At 39.0% G+C, this 19,098-nt stretch overlaps 1 protein-coding gene across 7 annotated transcripts in view; it reads left to right on the top strand.

The window, feature by feature from the left end:
- LOC141788789 (cyclin-dependent kinase-like 5) overlaps positions 1-19,098 on the top strand; it is a 74,385-nt gene that overhangs the window by 33,945 nt on the left and 21,342 nt on the right. For all 7 annotated transcript variants that reach the window (XM_074667855.1, XM_074667859.1, XM_074667857.1 and 4 more), the window contains exons 4-7: positions 12,144-12,189; positions 13,860-13,996; positions 14,093-14,213; positions 17,227-17,286. In XM_074667855.1, the coding sequence (XP_074523956.1) occupies positions 12,144-12,189; positions 13,860-13,996; positions 14,093-14,213; positions 17,227-17,286 (364 nt within the window). The remainder of the gene's footprint in view (positions 1-12,143; positions 12,190-13,859; positions 13,997-14,092; positions 14,214-17,226; positions 17,287-19,098) is intronic.

The raw sequence follows: 19,098 nt of genomic DNA, 5'->3' as shown, positions 1-19,098 counted from the left end.
AAAAAGACTGTTTAAGTGCAGCAGGCTGATATTTGTACTCCTGACTCTGCTAAATGGTAATAAGTAGAGTCACGGTAGATGTTTCTGGTCAACAAACAAAGAGGAAACACCTGCTGTGATGTCACAGGTGACAGTGAAGGTGACGGCGAGACCTTTTCAGTAGCACATAGAAGTTTTACATCACTTTACATCTAAATTGTCTAGGTTCCTTTTCCTCTGACTCTGGCTTTCACTACAGTGAATCAAACAGAGTAATTAGTGCATTGACTGGATTTATTAAGCCCATCACTGTTTTAAGGACCGCCATGTAACATGAAGTGAGTCACCATCGCTCTGCAGTCATCTGTTATTTGTCCTATTTCGATCATCACCGTTCCTTTTTGAGACAGTTTTTCATTTTTGTATTTCATTTAAAGTTTGCATCACCCCCACTCCCCACAGATAACAAAAATGATGCATTCGGCTTAAATTGTTTTCATCCCAAATAAGCTGAGTCGCTGTCAGAAACATCTAGATTTATTTAGGGTGGGAAAAAAAAAGTCCATCCGCCACCTTTGAAGGGAACAGTTATTTTTGCACCCAGTGAACAGAAACTGGGACAGGAGAGGAAAAAAAGGACGTTCACGTCTAACATTAAATGGGTCACCTTGAGTGGAGCACCCGTCTATGTAGTCCTATCAGGAGCCAGAGAGAGGAAGAGTGAGGAGGGGGACACACAGTTCCTGTCTGGATGTTAAAGTTGTCGTTGTCCCCCTGACAGATGAAGGCTATTTTAGGGCTGATTCTTGTGAAGCAGACGTCAGATCCGGCCTACCTGTTGATGCCCTCTTTGTGGCTGCAGTCCTGGTCTTTTTCAGGAAACCTTTTTGGATCAGGTTAACTACATTACAATTTAAATAGCAGATGCAAAGCGCCACATTACAATGCTGCTGCAGATTTAGTGTAACAAGTTTCTCCCTCACACAGGAAGTCACTGTCTCCCTGTGAAGCTTGAAGCCAATGTTGACTTACTTTTTAGCCTTCGCTTCACCTAACTAAGCATAAGTGAACTGTAACAGATTTTCAAATCGAACAGTCTCAGACCTGTAAAGTTGGGCCGGTTATACTTCTTTTTTCTTTATGTAATGTTTAGGATGTAGATATTTTTTTCTAAGGTACTCTAACTATATTATTCTCTTTGATATATTCATATTAAAATGTTTCTCACTTTGCAGATTCTTGTTTGCTGCTGTAACTCTGTAAATTTCCCCGTTGTGGGTTGAATAAAGTCTTATCTTATCTTATTGAAGAAAACATTAATGAATTATATTCTATGACTTTATACTTTTGATACAAAGGTAACCTCCCTTCCCTGAGTTCTTGAAATCCATTTAAATTACAGAGTTGGAGTTATCAGCTCTTAGGCTATTAATTGGAGCTAATTTAAAGGTGGAAACAGAAACTGTTTAATTTGTTTTAGCAATGTTGCCATCCCTGTGCTCATTGGCTGTAATCTAACGATAGCTTCTTAACCTCTAAAACAGTTATTCATATCCCCTCTGGATCAAACATTTATTCTCTGGTTCATCAAAAATTGTTTGTCTGATCTCTGTTCAGCCTGTACACACTTAAAGAGCTGTTCTCCTCTGGACAAATCTCTAGTTCTATTTTTTTACTGCACAACGATGCTATCAAAGGCACTGTAAGGACTTAATAAGTGATCTTGACATCGTATCATAGTTATATATTTACCTGTTCATAAGAACCAAAATCAGTTATTTCTGCACGGATAAGTTTACTGGTGAGTTGACCTTCTGAGAAGCAAGATCTGTCCTTTTTCTGTGCTGAAAAGGATTTCTTGAATTTATTTTGTAATGATGGTGGACAATGGAGCTTGACTGTCAAAAAGAAAAAGGAGGTCAGAGTAGAGGAAAGCTTAACAGGAGAGTGACAGATCACGGACTGAAACATGGGTTTAACTGTTTGTGGTAATGTTCATTCCAACCCACAGTCAGCAGTTATTCTGCAGTGGTCTGTTCAGAGTCTATCAACAGAATGAAGAGTGAGGTTATGTTAGCTCTGCTTGGTGAGGTTGGAGTTGGTAGATGAGCTCTGGTAGGACATAACCAGGATTCACTACAGACACATCTCAGAGCACCGGGCTATGAGGAACACTATTTATAGCTGGTTACTAAACTATGGCACAAATTAAGTTTACAAAGTTTGCTTGTTGTCCTGTTTCAAACAATAGCGCGTAGTAATAAATACATTACCTCGCCACTTTGCCTCCTGGGAAAAGTTGACTCAAACAAAGAAAATTAGTGTTAAAAAGAATATGCTTTAAAACAAACACACACCTTGGTAAGAGTTATGTCCTTGAGACAGTGGGAGATGGTGCATGTGAGAAACAGTCTTTATCATGTGGAACTTTAACTTTTCCAAATAGTCCTCACAGCCCTTTTAAAATATGGTGCCCTGCAGCAGGCTAGACAGCCATACCTCCCTTTGTTCCTCATAATGCTGACTTTTACTGACCTCTTAGAAAGTACACTTTTCAGCGTAGTTTGTCATCCCAGCAGGACATCTTGCATGGCTATTAAGATTCATATTTCAACGCAAAATAGTCATAAAGCTCTCATTAATATGCATGGCACCAGTTCTCAGTGAAGGACTTTCCCTGCTTGTTCCTCTCAGACTTTAATAACCACGGGGGTTTTCTGCAGTGACTTTAGGGGTCTCTCTGTTGCTGTCACGTTGAACATCACCTGCAGTCTCTCTGAAATAAAACGCTGGTTCAGCAGCCTGCTGTTGAGAGGAGCTCAGTGGGCCATTAAAGAAAGTGCTGTGAGTATGTTTTAAGAAATCTTCTGAGGAAAGCTTTGAGTTGAAAAAAAATCAGCACTCATTTTTTTTTTTAGGTAATATCCCGTCTCACCCTGACTGAACTCTTTGTTGTCTTTGCACTCTCAGCGATCATCGTCCTGGAGATCTACCAGGCTGTTATTAACAACTTTCACAGCCAAGCATCTCATGTCTGATCTCTCCTTATTTGGACTGTGAGAGACATAACTGAAGAGCCTGGCAATTTGATCATGTCATGTTCTGTACAAAAGCAAGTCTTTGACACTAAATTAATGCTCTTGTTGGCTTGAGGTCTAATGATTGAAAGTTTGGCAGCATTCACGTCAAAGCGGATGAAAAGTTAGAGAGCGTGATGCACGACGGGGAATGTTGCACAGCAGTGGCATGACCACATCCTCCTCTGACTAATTGTCTCTTGATGACTCTTCAACCAAGATTGTGACAATGAATAAGTTAGTCGTTATTTTCCCGTGGGTGATATTTACATAGTTACAAAACTTATTTATCAGTGTCCTCATGACGGCGACAGAGAATATGTCAAAGCAGAAATTCTCTGTGATCTTTTCTCAACCTGTGATTGTGACTGAAGGTGCACCAAAGTACAGCTGTCGTCATTAGAAGCTGTAAATTTCTAGATGAATGCACATAGTACAGATATGGTAGCAAGTGTAGTGAGTTTTGTTCCTGATGTGAAGTTTTGGTTGAGGTGGGTCTTTAGCCTCTTTGCTAGCAGCTACAAGGTGCCCACCTGTCAGTCAAGTCAGCCATGTCCCTAGCAATGCAAAACTTATAACTTCACTATTTCCAAAACTTCTGAGTGAGAAGAAAATTCTTCATCTGTGCAGTGAGTGTGAGTAAGTAGAGAGTAAAATATTCAGACCTCAGACCGTAATCATTTTTGAACCAGACTGTAAGCATTTTTATTTTGTTGGTGTGGCTTCTGGTAACTTAAGGAACTGCAGTTTTTAAGTAATTCTGCATTGGCTTCATATTTAAAGACCAGAGGATGTTGTTTGCTGGCAGGTGTCATCCACGTCTCTCTTCTCTGCTCTCTGTCTGAGAAAGACAGAAACAGGAAGAGTGAGTGATGGAGGCTGTGATGGAGGGTGGAGCAAAAAGAGACACACAGCAAGCAGTAAGAACACATGACTGGATGCAAGCCAACAAAGTCCAGCACTCTCTTGTGTAACTGACCTATGGCTAAGCCATGCCCCCCTTCACTCACTGGGACAAACAGTAACCATTCAGGGACAGACGCGATGGCAAGTGTCACAGTAGGAAACATATCACGGGATGCTATTGATGATTTTTTAAGACAGAAAGATCACATATCAAAGAAGTCACCGAAAGGGTCTAAACTCCACATTGGAGGGATATATGAATCATTTTATTGTTAAGAAGGTCAATGAAAAGCTTCTGCGCATCATCTCGTAGCCATCATCATCTGAGACAACAAGATAGTTGATCAGCATTGGCCATGACAAAAATGAAACTGCCTTTTTTACCTTCTTTATCAAGAGTGTGTCTCTGTCAGTTTGGTGCTACAGTATTTACACTGAATCATTCAGCGCAACGTTAACCAACATTTGTTATCTCAGCCATTACAGACAAGCTAATGAAGCTAAGCTCCAGAAGCTAATGTTAGCTTAACTAGAGCCCCTGGGCAACAGCTAACAATGATGTATGATCACCAAAAAACGACAATTGGACAAAACAGACCCCCCCACAAACAAAGAGACATGATGAACAATGCAGCTTGGAGCTAGCGGTGGGCTAACTTTAGCTCATGCTAGAGAAAATCCCAAATAGTCTGTCAGACTGCAGTGGTGGTTCTACTGTCAAAGATAACTTTATATTTCTTAAAAGCAAATTGACAATTTGCTATCTCTAATACCATGTCAGCTTACCTTAGAACAGATGTGGACATCCTTGTTAATTTTATTTATGTTGAGGTGATGTTGTGGTCTTCCACATAACTTTATCTAAAAAGACACTTTGCCTGGTTGAGATGTGGCTTAGGTTGGGAGAAAAATACAGCCGGTCACCCAGCCTCAAGATACCTTGTGTCAGAGTTGTATGTACCCCATGAACACCATTTAAACTTAAAATCTCAGAAAAACCTCTAAAAACCAAACAAAAACTCACTTTCTGCAATGTATTTAAATGGACATCCCAGCAGAAAATGTCTGAGTGTATGGGAATGGCTATATGCACTGTGATTGGCGCATGCTGATTGAGGGTGGGACTAAGCCATTGGTCAATTGTGTCGAGAGATAAATGTGTTTGTAAGTTCCTTAGAGTGTAAAAACAATTAGAAAATAGCTAAAGTAGCTTTTCATTTTTCAGATTCATTACTTAGGTAGTCATCCTCGTCGCTCTCTCGTCTCACTCTGTAATTTGCTCTCACCTGCTGATGGTTGAAAATATAAGTGTAGATCTGTTGTTTCTCAAAGGCTTTGGTCTTTTTCTATTAAACATAAAAATATCCACCTGTGTTTTGTCTTAAAACGTGTGATACTGAAAAGTACTGAAGCATAAAAATGTCCTTTGTCACTGCGTTGTAATTTGAAGCACTTGGCTTCTGATGGAGTTGCTGTTTCTGACAAGTTGTGAAGAACAGCGTCGGAGCTGCATCTGGTGAAAAAACTACAAAACTGGAAAATTACCCGAGCTATGTTCTCTGCATGTTGTGTTGCTTAAAAAGCTTCAGAAAGGGGCTGATCAGAAAACAGATTCACTAATTTATAAATGCTTTATGCCAACATCGGCTAATAGAATTGGCAGACAAATATACCAGTTGGGTTTGGCTTTTGGCTCTCAGAAAATAGCATATAGGAGTCGAGCTTTCTTGATTAAATTAACATTAATCTTCTGTCATCTCTGTATAAATTCTCTTGAAGCCCTCTTCTGCTGACTGAATTCACGTCCTCTGTGGTCTCATGCTTTGGATGTGGATACTGCCCTGTGAGGAGTTGGTATCTTTTGAGATATTTTAAGGTGGTCATATTTGAGCTCAGGTATTAATCTGTGCTCTCCAGGTCGAGTTAGAAGGACTGAATTTTTATTGTAAATAATAACTTCCCAAGCTTGGTTTCTCTCCCACACAAACGCTTCTCACAGTCCATCGCCACATGGGAATTCCTAAAGAGCCTAAAATAAGACATAACACAGAAAGGTTGAGAGCAGCTGGTGTTCTGTATAGCATAAACACGCACACATAATAAAAACTGCGAAACCCGTCCCAATAAAGGAAAGATCAGTGGGAAGCGTGGTGTCGCTGGTTTTACACTTGTGTGTTTTCATCCCGTCTGCAACTCTCTCTGTGGTTTGCACTTGAAGCAGAAATAACCTGAACTGATTTAAATGTTTGATAAAATGTTCGGGGAATTGGAGCAAATAATTCACTCGGGTTCACTCGGGTCCCTGAAGTTGTGAAGTTTGTAGTTTGTTAGTTTGGGTGATTATTTGTGAGGACTTGCTTTCATGCTCTTTATAACTCTGTGTAACTGCTGCTGTCAAAAGGTCTGAATCTCCTGGGTTTGAATCAGAGTTGCTTTTGACACTTTTCTGCCACAATTAAGTGCGAGTAACTGCTTCACTAAGTGTAGAAAAACTTTCATTCTGTTATGATTTAATGGAATAAAACTTTCTGTCATATAGATAATGCAGGTAGATGAACAAGAAGCAGCCATAGAGAGGAAATGTGACAAGAATTAGTCTCAAATTTCATTTTAAGATGGTCTACAACGATAACAGGCAGAGTGGGGCTGGGCGAAATGAGAAAAAAATTCTATCACAATAATTTTTTGTCATATCCGCGATTATCAGTATTTATTAATCAAAGAACTATTTTTTCAAGCATAAATGCTCCGTTACTCATAAGCAATGATGCCATTAACGTGCTACTAAGTAACGCGTTACTCTGGTTTGACCACTTTTTTCAGTAACTAGTAATATAAAGCATTACTATTAGCAAACCAGTGATCAGAATAAAGTTACTTATCCAAATCACTGTGCATTACTTTTCTTTTCATTTTCCTGTAATTTTCCTGCTTTTTTTCTTGCGTCTCCGGGGAGTGACAGGAGTCATGTGTTCATCATGTTTTCAGCATGGGAACAACTCACGTGTAATAGCAGCCAGTAAAATAAAGGTAAACAGAGTGGGGGAGGTGAGATGTGCGTTTTCTAGCTGGAATCACAGTCACTGTTTTGAGTTTGTGTCAGCTAGAGATGACAATATTACTGTTCGTTGTCCACTCTGTGCTGACAGTTTGCTTAAGATCTTTGACTGAAACATTTAGGAATCAATCAGAGAGAAATCAGCGCACTACAGCCATGAACGTCTGGCGTGCCCAGACTTTTTAGACTGGGGTGCCCTAAGCAGGGTACTGAGGATTATCTGAGCCCACACTCAGCAACATTTAGTTTTGTTTATTGTATTACAAATACAGGATCAACAGACTACAGCTTTATCAAAAACTGAAACTGATAAAACCAACCTGGAATTTAGAAAAAAGCATTTAAAAAGAAAATAATTTATATCTAAAATGTAATTGAACAGCGCTGTAGTGTAGTACTGTAAAAGCTTTCTTTAGTTGTATATTGAAATTCAAAATGTATAAGATGAATATTTTTGTTTTAAATTGTAAAGTACACCTTTAACAACTACCTATGTCTGCATGTTACTTTAAAACAAAGCATGTAGACTTGTATTATTATTATTCATTTTAATTGCATGGCACAATTTTGCCAAATTATGCAGTTTCAGGTGTTGTCAGCAGCTGCTGAAAGTAACTAATAAAGTAACTTGTAATCTAACTTAGTTATTTTTAAAATCAAGTGGTAAGTAAAGTGACTAAGTTACTTTTTAAAGGAGTAATCAGTAATCTGTAATCGATTACTTTTTCAAAGTAACTGTGGTAACACTGCCTCTAAGGGAGTTGTGAAGACGTCAAAAGGTTATTTCTGACTTTGTTTATGTTTTTTGTCAGAGGTTAAACATGATAGATGAACTGAAGAACATTATTCAACTACTTGAGATAAATAAAACAGGTACATCTACTTTACTTTTGTTATTACTGGGTGTGTTGCAGGTGATCTACTTTAACTGAGTGCGCAATTTAAAACAGGAGCAAACCGACCTCTTTAAACAAGGATTTAGTGCGTGCTACCAGCTGTCACCATGGAGAGTTTGGAAGAGCAGAGTGGCCATAAACAAAAAATGAAGTTTGAATCTTCAAACTTTCCTTCTCTATTTTTTTACACCTACTGTTTTTCAATCAGTTCCAAAAAAAATCTCAAAAACAAGTTATAGTTTATTGGAGAGCAACGTAAAAACTGCACTGTCCAAAAATGAATAGGAGCTGGTTTTATTTAGTTAGTTTACAAACAATATGACCAAAGTTACATGGTGACATGGTAATATTTTTTTCGATGTAACATTTGAGACTTCTCTGCAGTCGAAGTCTTTTAATAAGATGACAGATAACTTTTGAGGAACACCAAGTTTGGTGTGGTATAAAATCATTCTGCATATGTTGGTGAGTTGCTGTGACTTTCTTGATTTTATTTCTCCGCACTTTGGAGGGAGTTTGCAGAACTACCTGAACATTGAGTCAGATTTACAGAACACACCCAATGTGTGCCGTAGCTGCTGCTGTTGTTTAATTTCCCAGTTAGGGAACAATATTTAGAAGCACACAGTTTATTTAATCAAAACCCTGCAGCCGATATCTCCTCCCTACACTCACTCTGATGTGTGTGTTCAAGTGTGTGTGAGTGTGTGTTGTGTGCACAGTGATGCTCATGTAGCTGACCCCGCTGTGAGTCATCTTGTGTTTCTCGGCGCTGGGAGGAGGGCTTGCTGTTCACTGGCGTCCATGTTGGAGTGGTGCGATGCCGCCTTTGGCTTTCTGAGGGGGGTGGGAAAGTGGAGCAGAGCTCTGAGCCATAGGCAGAAATACCAGGCCTAAGTAGGACATGTCGAGAAACGGGGCTAGTGCCGGGGCGTCGTCTCTCTCACAGAACTTCATGGAGAGATAATGAGAAGTGTCTGAAACAGTGACTCAGTGATGATTGGGTCTGAATTTCTTTGTTTGCTACATGGATTGTTGATCGGTACCACTGCCTCTCATCCCTTTAACCATTTACAAGTTCTTTTGTGTTGTTGTTTTTCCAGAGCTGTGTGCGTTTACAGGTGTCCCTGACCTACTTGTACCACAGCTCATCAATGAATCAGCCAGGTGTAGAAGCAACATCTTTTTTTTTTTCCCCTTTATTATGAAAGTGACCCAGTAATGTGAAAAAGGGTCCACCATAAAGCTGCAACTAATATTTATTCGACTTTTCTGGTTAGTTTTTCTTTATTTGATAATGAACTGAAAATTAGCTGATGGCTTTGATTCATCTTTCCAGCATTCAAAATAAAATTCTTCATTTAAGCTTCATTTTTGTCTTGACTTGAAACATTACTTGTCTAGTTTAGGGTTAAACTTGTTGAAAGTTTTTCAGTGATTGGAGTGGATGAAGAGAAAAAGAGGAGAATGAGAGAAAAAGAGGAATTGTTCTAGTTCAGGTCAAATATATGTACCTTACAGACTGCTGCTGAAATTCAAGTTTAACTTAAAACAGGAACCAAATATGGGACTACCCAATCTCAACTGTGCAAACAAAACCACAATAACATCAAATGAATATCTGCAGCTTTAGACCATTATTTTACCTGTTTATGTGGAATTTGTTGAGGTGGTCGATATCCAACATTTCATTTTAAGCCGATATTGGGCGATAACAATAATGTGCAAATAATATCATGCATCCCTAGTTTCAATGCCAATGTGGTCACTTTTACTGCAAATGAATACCGGCTCCAAATATCGCTTATCGGCCTTCTTGATTACTAATAGTCTGTACTGGCCCTGAAAAAAAAACACACATTAGTCTATCTCTACTTTAAACTAAGTCAAGATAACGACAGAGTCAATGGAGGCAAATTAATTCAAGAACAAAGGTTTTCTTAATTTTATTACATATATTATTTCTTTTGTTTGTTTCTTTTTTGGTCTGTTTTTGGATTGGCCTATTAGTCTATTCCCATAGCAGGGGGTCACCGGTGTCAGCGCTTTTGGGGGTCAAGGGCTGAAAAGTTTGGCACTGCCTGGTCTAGGGTTGTCACGATACTAAAATTTTCAACTCGATACCGATACTCAGGAAAATATTTGATACTCGATACTATTTTCGATACCACAAGGATAAAAAAAAAAGAACCCAATATTTAAAAGAAACATTTTTATTAACATAAAAATGCAAATATAACCTCTGTTGCAACATGTTACAATTAACAGTACCACACACAACAAACAGTTGTGTAAAAAGAAAGTTTCAGGCCTGAGCACACACTGAAGACATTTTTACCAAATTTTTGCCTGATTCATGCACTGTCCACTAAAAATAGCCCTGAGACCCACTTATGGGCCTCCAGCCACAGGTTGAGAACCACTGCACTTGTAGATTGTATTTGAAGCTTGATCCTTAAAAGATTGCTCACATCATGAACAATATGTGACCCAGGGAACCTCAGGATGAATTAATCATTTAGAAAACAGTGAGTGAGTGAAAACAGCAGCTCAGATGGACTGATGAACAATGCTGCATTTTGATTCATCAAAAGGTTGACTCGTCTTTTTTAAGTCTCTGTGTTCATTTAAAATGTGCTCATTAGTATAAATACTAAGTGAGTATTGTATCCGGATACAACATTTTAGTATCGATACTTTTTTAAGTATCGATACTTTTGACAACCCTAGCCTGGTCTAAAGTAAAGGTTCAAGTAGGGATGTTCCCAGCAGTTTAGTTTCCTCATTATTTAAGTCTGCCAAACCAACAGGCCTGAATGTTAGCAAGTACTCAGAAAATTGTCAAAATTGAGCACAGTTTACTCAACACAGACTCCCAGAACCTGCAGTTACACTATGTCTGAGTGTGGCTAAGGTTAGCAGAGCTAGTACCACCAGCCTTTAGTCCACATACCTTTTTTGATTACCATTTGCTCTGATTAAGTGGTTATACAGTTTCAGTTTTAGCAGACTCAGCCTACATACAACTTCATCTCCAGTTACTTGATCAACATACTGACAAACCACACTATGCTGCAGGATGTGCATGTTGAGATCAGGGTTGTGTTTCATAGCGATACTGGACCTACAGCTGCTCAGATTAACCATCTAACAATACCGGTGTCTGTTAGCTGAACATGCACATTCCTAGTTTTAAGACGAGGGACTGACAGTGTGAATGAGAGGAAAATCTCAGAGTTTGGCTCTAATTTTGACAGTAAATTTAATGTCAAGAGGGACTTCCATCATGTCTTGTCTTCAAATACTCGCCAATGTGTTCACTTGATAAGCAGGGTCTGCTTTACCAATCAACTGACTTTTTCCTCGCAGTGTTGAAGCTGAAATGCTTCCAGACTTTAGAAGTTTTAGGAAAGGATGATGTTGTATCTGCTACATATGTTTTGTTTACCTGTAACTTCCCAGTCACTGTTTTGTGGCTGTCAGCATAGACGGAGGAACTCCGCTCTGGAAAACAATGTTTTGTTCGCAGCATGAAAAATGCAAGCAATGATGCAAACACCTGTCCATTACTCCTCACATCCCCAGTCTGCATGTGACCCATAATAATGTCACAATATATTTGTGTCAAATGAGGCTGTTTTTTGTGGGGGTTCCTTTATGTACTTCTTATTTTTATTTTGACTTACATTTTTCTCTCTTATTTTTTACTTTAACTTTTTATGATTTCTCTTCCATTTATCTCTTGTCAAATTTCTTCCCAAGGTCTCAGATGAGTATACTTAATAAAGCTAAAAAATATCTCTCTAAAAAGGGTCATACATGTCCATGAGTCATAATTTTCTCAATAAACTGATGGATAAGATGTTTTAAAAGAGCATTAACCTTGCCCCTCTCAGTTCAAAAGGTGATTCTTGAAAGACATCTCTCATTTCCACTCACTCGTGATGTTAGCAGTGATCAATTCTCTGTACTCAGACAACTCGAGCTACTGACTAACACTTACAGCTCTACAGGTGTGTGATGTGTGAGGTGAGGTGTGATCAGGTCCATTGAGGTGAACTTATTGGTTGTAACAGATCATGCTTTTTGTCTGCCTGTCATGTTTCAAGTTGTCAAGTTGTATCATCCACTTTCAAATGAGCTGAAGTCAACTAAACAAACTTATTTCAGAAAAAAATAAAATAAAACTAAATTTCTCATGATTTCTTTTCTCCTCTTTTTCTGCAGGATACAAATGAAATCGTGGCTATTAAAAAATTCAAGGACAGTGAAGGTAAGAAGACAATAATCCTTATTTATTTAACAATGTTTTTAGTGACTTTTTGGAGCATTTCTACCTTTGCTTCAACAGAACAGTTAAAGACAGAGATGAAACAAGGAGGGGTAGAGAGCCAGTGAGTCGAGCACATTGAGTGTATACAGAGTGGACAGCGTGGCTACACCATTTATCACTGTACAGTTTTGAAGTCAAAATTCCTCCGTCACAGGCGCAGCCATTGAAGCAGTTGTGCAGCAAGAGTCTGTGCAGTTGAGACTGTGAGGGATTCTGGGAGAATCTGAGTGGAGCTGGGTGACAAAAATAATCACTATTTTTTTTCTTTCGAGAGTCTAATTACTTTATGACTCTACCTCCCAACATATTTTATAGTCCCCAAAACAAATACATGAGAATGGCAGCTGTCAATCATTTTTAAATGTTACGTAAAACCTTGTCTCTAACCTCTTATAACTACAGGAAAAAGAGGACTTGAATACAAAGCAGCCAAATAATATCTTCAAATCACTACAACAATCGTGAGAAACATTTCTATGAGGTGTATTAATTTTTTAAAGTTTGACGACAGCCCATCTGGAATGACTGGAGAGCTGGATTTTTTTACCTATGCTGCAGCCAGCCACCAAGGGGGAGCAGTTTTCATGGCGAACTCACTTCGAGCCGAGCAAGATGATGTCCATTTTTTTACAGTCTATGGTCTAGCAATAAGGGCTACAACTTTTGCATATTAAGGGGATGTTAGGATTATCTAAATCATTTTTAAAAACTCTCCCTTCTAGATATATGCCTGATCATAATTCATTCTTTGAGATTATCAGCGCTAATATATGTTTTTCCTAAACGCTTTTTCTCAGCCTCCTGATTGGGTCGAGCAAGACTGGATTGATTTATGGCACGTTAAAGTCTCTATGACAACACCACAATTTCTGTGACTAATTTTGTAGAGATGGTGGACACAGGAGCCAAACTGTCAGACAGAAAAAGGACAGAAAAGCAGAACAAGGCTAAACGGGAGGGAGATACAGCACGAGCTAAAGGCTACAACACTAGCTAAACTGTTTGTGATAATGTTCATTCCAACCCACAGTCAGCAGTTATTCTGCAGTGGTCTGTTCAAACTTGAGAGTCTATCAATAAAATGAAGAGTGAGGTTATGTTAGCTCTGCTTGGTAGATGACTGGCAGGACATAACCAGGGTTCACTAATGTTACACATTACAGACATGTCTTAGAGCACCGGGCTGCCAGCTGCACTTAATATAGACGTCTACTAAACTATGGTACAAAGTTGCGTTTGCTTGTTGACACGTTTCAAACAGCAGCACTACTCAACTGTTGATTTAAACCTTACCCTGCCACGTTGTATCTGGTAAAAAGTTGTTTTAAACAAAGACAATTTGTTTTGTTTGGATCTCCATTCATTCCTTAAACAAACACGCGCCTTGTTAAAAGTGACGTCTTCACAACAGTGTGCGTGAGACTCTGGGCCACAAGGTGGCGCTGCAGTCCAATTTAAACAGATCCTCCTCTCAGCATCTTTAAACCAGCATTCCTTCACAGAACTTTCTGGTCATTAAACAGCTCATACTCTTTATTTATGTAAAAAAAAAAAACTACCTGTAAGCCTAAATGCCATCATGATTCAGTGCCTCTTTCATCTCCATGCAGAAAATGAGGAGGTCAAAGAAACCACGCTGCGGGAGCTTAAGATGCTCCGCACCCTCAAACAGGAGAACATTGTTGAGCTAAAGGAGGCTTTCCGTAGAAGAGGGAAGCTTTACCTGGTGTTTGAGTATGTGGAGAAGGTACGTGTCTGTAACATTCTGATCCTCAACTGTCATCTAGTGTGATGGCATCCTGTTTTTCATCATGTTTTTCAAGTGTTTGATCTCTCTTTTCAGAACATGCTCGAGCTGCTGGAGGAGTTACCCAACGGTGTACCGACTGACAAAGCTCGCAGCTACATCTACCAGTTAATCAGAGCCATTCACTGGTGCCACAAGCACGACATAGTTCATCGGGGTAAAGGCTGGCTTCACTTTTTCTTTCATATTCTTGGATGAAAATAAAAAACTCTTATCTAGGAGTAAAGCTACAGAGCAGATAGCAAACAGGACATTGAAAGTATTTGCTCTATATAAAGATGAATCACTCGTCTTTGCTTCCTGCTGTTGAACAAGAGTGAAGCCAAAATAACCCTCAAGAGAGATGCAGACATATGGAGCATTTGAAGCCGTGCAGAGTCAGCACAGAAAAGGGTCGTGTTGTGAAGCCATGGTAATGACAGGTGACCAAAACGCTTATCCATAACAGATTGTCAAATAGCCTTCAGGGGTTCCAGCCTACTCACACCGTTACAGAGAGTTTAATTTCTCCTCTTTGGTGCACACAATGCTGCAAAACCTTTGTTTATTCACAGAGCTACAAATCTCAGGCTTCAAGCTTGAAAACAACTAACTTTACTGACAGAAACCATGTTTAGGAAAAAGTATTTGACATGTTTTTTTAATTTTATAATTTGAGTTCATTCTGTTAACATGGAGGAGGTGGGCTGTGTGACCTATACGACTGCCAGGCAGTAGAAGTAGCTCCAAATGTTTTGGCTTCACTTTTGGAAGGGCTGTCATGCTTTAAGTCTTTCAGTCCACTTGTTTTTTGCTCAGTGTGGGCTGTTATTAAATCAACATGTGTACTTGCACCATTCAAAGCATCTACTGGTGTGTCGGCATTCACAGCTCGATCTGGAGGCAGCAGAACGTCTGAGCCACTGACCAAAACATCCGTTGTCTAAAGTCAAATGTTTTCCTGCCTTTTAAAGGACACAATCTTCACAGAGTAGCATTCAAACAGTGTTTACAGTATTTGACCTGACCTGACTGATTCTTTCAGCGTGTCTGAAGATTTCAGTAATCAGCCAGGTTTTCTCTGTCCTGCCTCTAGCATAAACGTGTACAGCTGCTCGCTCAGTGGGAAGAGGCTTGTGCTGCAGCTGGATGACTGCAGCTGATAGAACTGTAATCTGGGCATCACCCTGAGACATGTCTGCTAAAAACAGATATAATCCTTGGCACTAATGGAAATCTGCAGCTGCAAGTGCACCTGGTTTAAAAATTAAATACAACATACTGCTCATACTTAGTGAGAGACTTAAAGTTTCTTTGAAAAGTTTTTTATGGTTAAGAAACAGGCTAAAAATACTGATGCCTCTGTGTTCTTTTATTTTATTGCACAAAGGTTAAAAAAAAAATGTTATTTCTCAGTTATAAAACCAAGAAGAACACAAACCCGAAAGTGTGGAGTAACCACTGGGGGTGAGAGAAAAAATCAAAAATCGATATATCTGCATTTTTTCTTTGACAGTATCAAATTTGGGATACTTTGTCAAAAAATTGATTTTTTTTTTCAAAATCAAATTCTACTTTTCATTCTTTGTTTATAAACTGGATTGGAAAAAAGTTACCACTTTTCTCCAGCAGAGGGTGAAATGTTTCTCTCTGACTCACATGACGTGCATTTAATGGAAAAATATGGCTCCTGATGTAGTCTGTAGACGTTATCATCATTGAACTTTTTCACATGGTCTGGTGTTTAAAAAAGAAAACTAAAAATCGGAAATATGGAAGAATCACAATTTAAATCAAATCGGCACCTCAAAAACCGTAACAGAATCGAATCACGAGAAGAGTATATCGTTTCAGCCCTAGTAACCACTAACTTCACTAGTGACGTTTAGTCCAAGTGGCATCATAATACAACAAAAGACAAAACATGAGCCTTAAAAAAAGAAAGAAATTAGTGTTAAAAATGATGATTGGAGGAAAGTCATAGATAGTAGAGAGAATATATGTAGAAATGAGGATGCTTTATAATAACATGTATAATAAACTCAGGATTACTTTAACAAAAATATCCATACTAAAAGCTGAAATACCGATATTTTATCATGAGTCAAAGTATTGGGATATATTGTCGTATCAATATTTGTTCACACCTCTGACAGCATAGGACACACACTAAAGAAGGCTAAACCAGAAATGGCAAAATTCTGTCAGTATTTGGAAAAATGTGCTTTATGGGATTCACGTCCACAAGTTGCAACCCACCCAAGAAGACACTGGTTTTTCTGCAGGGAGAAATTAGCCAACAGTAGCACAAAGCCAGCACATGTTCAGCAGCTGTTAATAAAGAATATTTCAACAGAAACGGCTTATATTTTCATTTTCTATGAACAGATTAACAGAGAGCGATATGTTTGAAAGTCAAACAAAAGCGGGATGAGATATATAATCAGAAAAGATGTCTTCTGCACGTACAAGAAAAAATGTTTCATTTTGTCCTCAATGTGCACCAGAATCAACACAACCAGAGAGTGTTTCTCAAAAACATTAATAACAGCATCTAGCAACGTGTCTGGATTATTGGCTCTTAAACTAGCAAAACTGGGATTAGACGTGTCCTAATGTGCCAACACCATGCACATTAAACCATGCAGCACTAATTTTTCAAATAATCTGTGGTAAAAGAAGATGATCAGGCGGCTCCACTGAGCTCAGTTTTTGCACCTGCTCCATCACTTATTAACAGATCCTGAATATTGTCAGTATAGCATCATATGCATGTGTGTCCTCCTCTTCTTATCTAATATAACAGCAGGTTTAGATTTCCTCCTCCATTGTTCACAAGATGTGAGCTCTGGGGCAAATCAGTGGCAGCAGAGCAGGAAAGCAGATGGTCCATGTGAGCTTCTGGCAAACTGATGCAACAGAGCGGGCATCCAAATGGCCTGTGGTCTACCCAAGCTCACATATGGGGAAGGGGATATAATCTATAAATTATAGCTTTTATCCTCAATCTGTGAATATTTTTGTCCATTTCTCCTATTTGTGTGCTGCTTCTATTAAATTAGAGAAATGTAAAAAATTATAATCTGCTGAATGAGACAGCTGACAGTTTGATGGTAGTGATGATGTAACCATGATGCCCCCTCATCAGCTTATGTGGTGTCTTACTCCCCATCTGTCTTCTTCCTCCTCAGATATAAAGCCAGAAAACCTTCTCATCAGCTCTGATGACGTCCTCAAGTTATGTGACTTCGGTGAGCAGATCTATCAAACGCTCGCGCTCTAAGAGCTGCGAGGAAGGTGGCCAAACAGTCAAAGCTGTGATGTAAAAGGAGTATTTTCAACAGAGACTATATTTGGCTGGAACCGGTGCTTCAGAGGGGCAGCAGGCAGGCTTCATCCGGTTCTCTAAAGCTGTGTGTGCAGCCCTCCTCTCTGGTTCTCAGCAGGCGGATGCTGTGCATTCTTCCCCTCGTCTCAATTAATGCAACGTGTTGGAAAACAAGGGGCTAATCATGCTTTGATTCAATCTGGTAGTACCACAACAAAACGGAAAACATGGCATAGCCAGCGTCACGTAGACAATCTGGAGTGAGAGACTGAAGACCTGCTGTTTGCTCTGTGTCAGCCAAAGGCATCGAGGGAACAAACACGGCCTAAACACTCTGCTGTGGAGGTTTACCTTTGAGACTTTGTCTTACTGCACATTTGTTTTCACCTTGCGCTGTCTTGATTTTAAAACGGCAGTTTGAGAAGTAACCTTTAGTCAAAATATTAATCCAACAGCTCTGTCACATTATTGCATCAGGTTATATGAGGCTGACAGATCCTTCTTTCTTAATGCAGAAATGGTTCAAGAAGAGATGCAGCGTCTCTTTAATGGCTTATATTAGAATGAATCAGTTTAAATAGTTGCGTCGTATTCTCGGTGTTTGACAAAAATAGCTTTTACACTCTAGAAAGAGAGCTTGATCCTCTCTTGTCTTGACTTAGAGAGGATTTATACCACTCTAATGTCCATACTGATAACTTAAAACCCAAAGGGGCAGCCAGGGGTGACCTAGAACCCCCCTTCAAATCGGATTCACCACCAGTGGCCACCAAAAAAATCCTCAGATTGGATGTATTATATTGTGATTTTGGACTAAAATCTTTTTAGATCCCAAAAGATTTAAGAAGATTAATATGTTTCCGTTTTGTTGTGTTGCTTTTAAAGTTGAAAGATATACAAAGAAGAGTCTAATGCCTAGATATTACTCAAACGCTAGCAGTGAAAGAAAATATGATCGGACAGTAATAAAATGTTATTTCTTCATGTGTGTCCATGTGTCCTCCACACATCCCCTGTCAACACAGGGATCTTGGTTTAGATGTTAAGTCTAAAAGATGTGGCCCTGCTTTTGCAGCCATGAGATAGCTAGTTTAGCTTGGCATAGCACAACAAGACAAGCAGCACAGTTTTGTCCACTTCTCAAATACCCACCTACTAACAATGTTAGAGTCTAAAAACTGGACAGAAATAATTACATGCACAGAAATGTGCTTAAGGAGTCGGTTGATTTGGATGAAGCCTGCAGATTGCTTCCACTCTGTCAGTCTTTATGCTAAAATGTTTTAAATATATGCTGGCTCAAGCTTCAAATTAACCACCCTTTCTTGGCCAAGGATTAAAAATAACTCCAGTTTTGTAAATTAAACATAAATGTAAATACTCATCTCCCAAAATCTGTTAAAATTCATAGAATATGAGAGTTTTCTGTAATTCTAAGTTGATGTGATGTTTATTTTGAAGCCACTGAAAGAAGATTATGATTTTTGGCCTCAGTTTAGAGCTTAAATCTTGTGGGAGTAGATATAAAGCACTTAATACAAAGCCACTCATTTACCATATATGTAAAGCAGTATCACGCATTTATAAAGTTTTACATTTGCAGGCTCAGTGTGCCAGCAGAGGGCTCATCCTCTCTTCTGTGTGCCTGCAGCTTTTTCACTAACTCACACTTTATAACTTACTCTGGGTCATAACGAGTGTCCACAGAGGAGCCTGTCTGAAATCATTTTAGGTG

The sequence above is a fragment of the Halichoeres trimaculatus genome, unplaced genomic scaffold (assembly GCF_033239565.1).
Source record: "Halichoeres trimaculatus isolate MK-OKI-2021-1 unplaced genomic scaffold, fHalTri1.1 fHalTri1_scaffold_4, whole genome shotgun sequence".
Taxonomy (NCBI): Eukaryota; Metazoa; Chordata; class Actinopteri; order Labriformes; family Labridae; genus Halichoeres; species Halichoeres trimaculatus.
The sequence above is the reverse complement of the archived record's forward strand: the minus strand, read 5'-3'. Positions and strand labels throughout refer to the sequence as shown.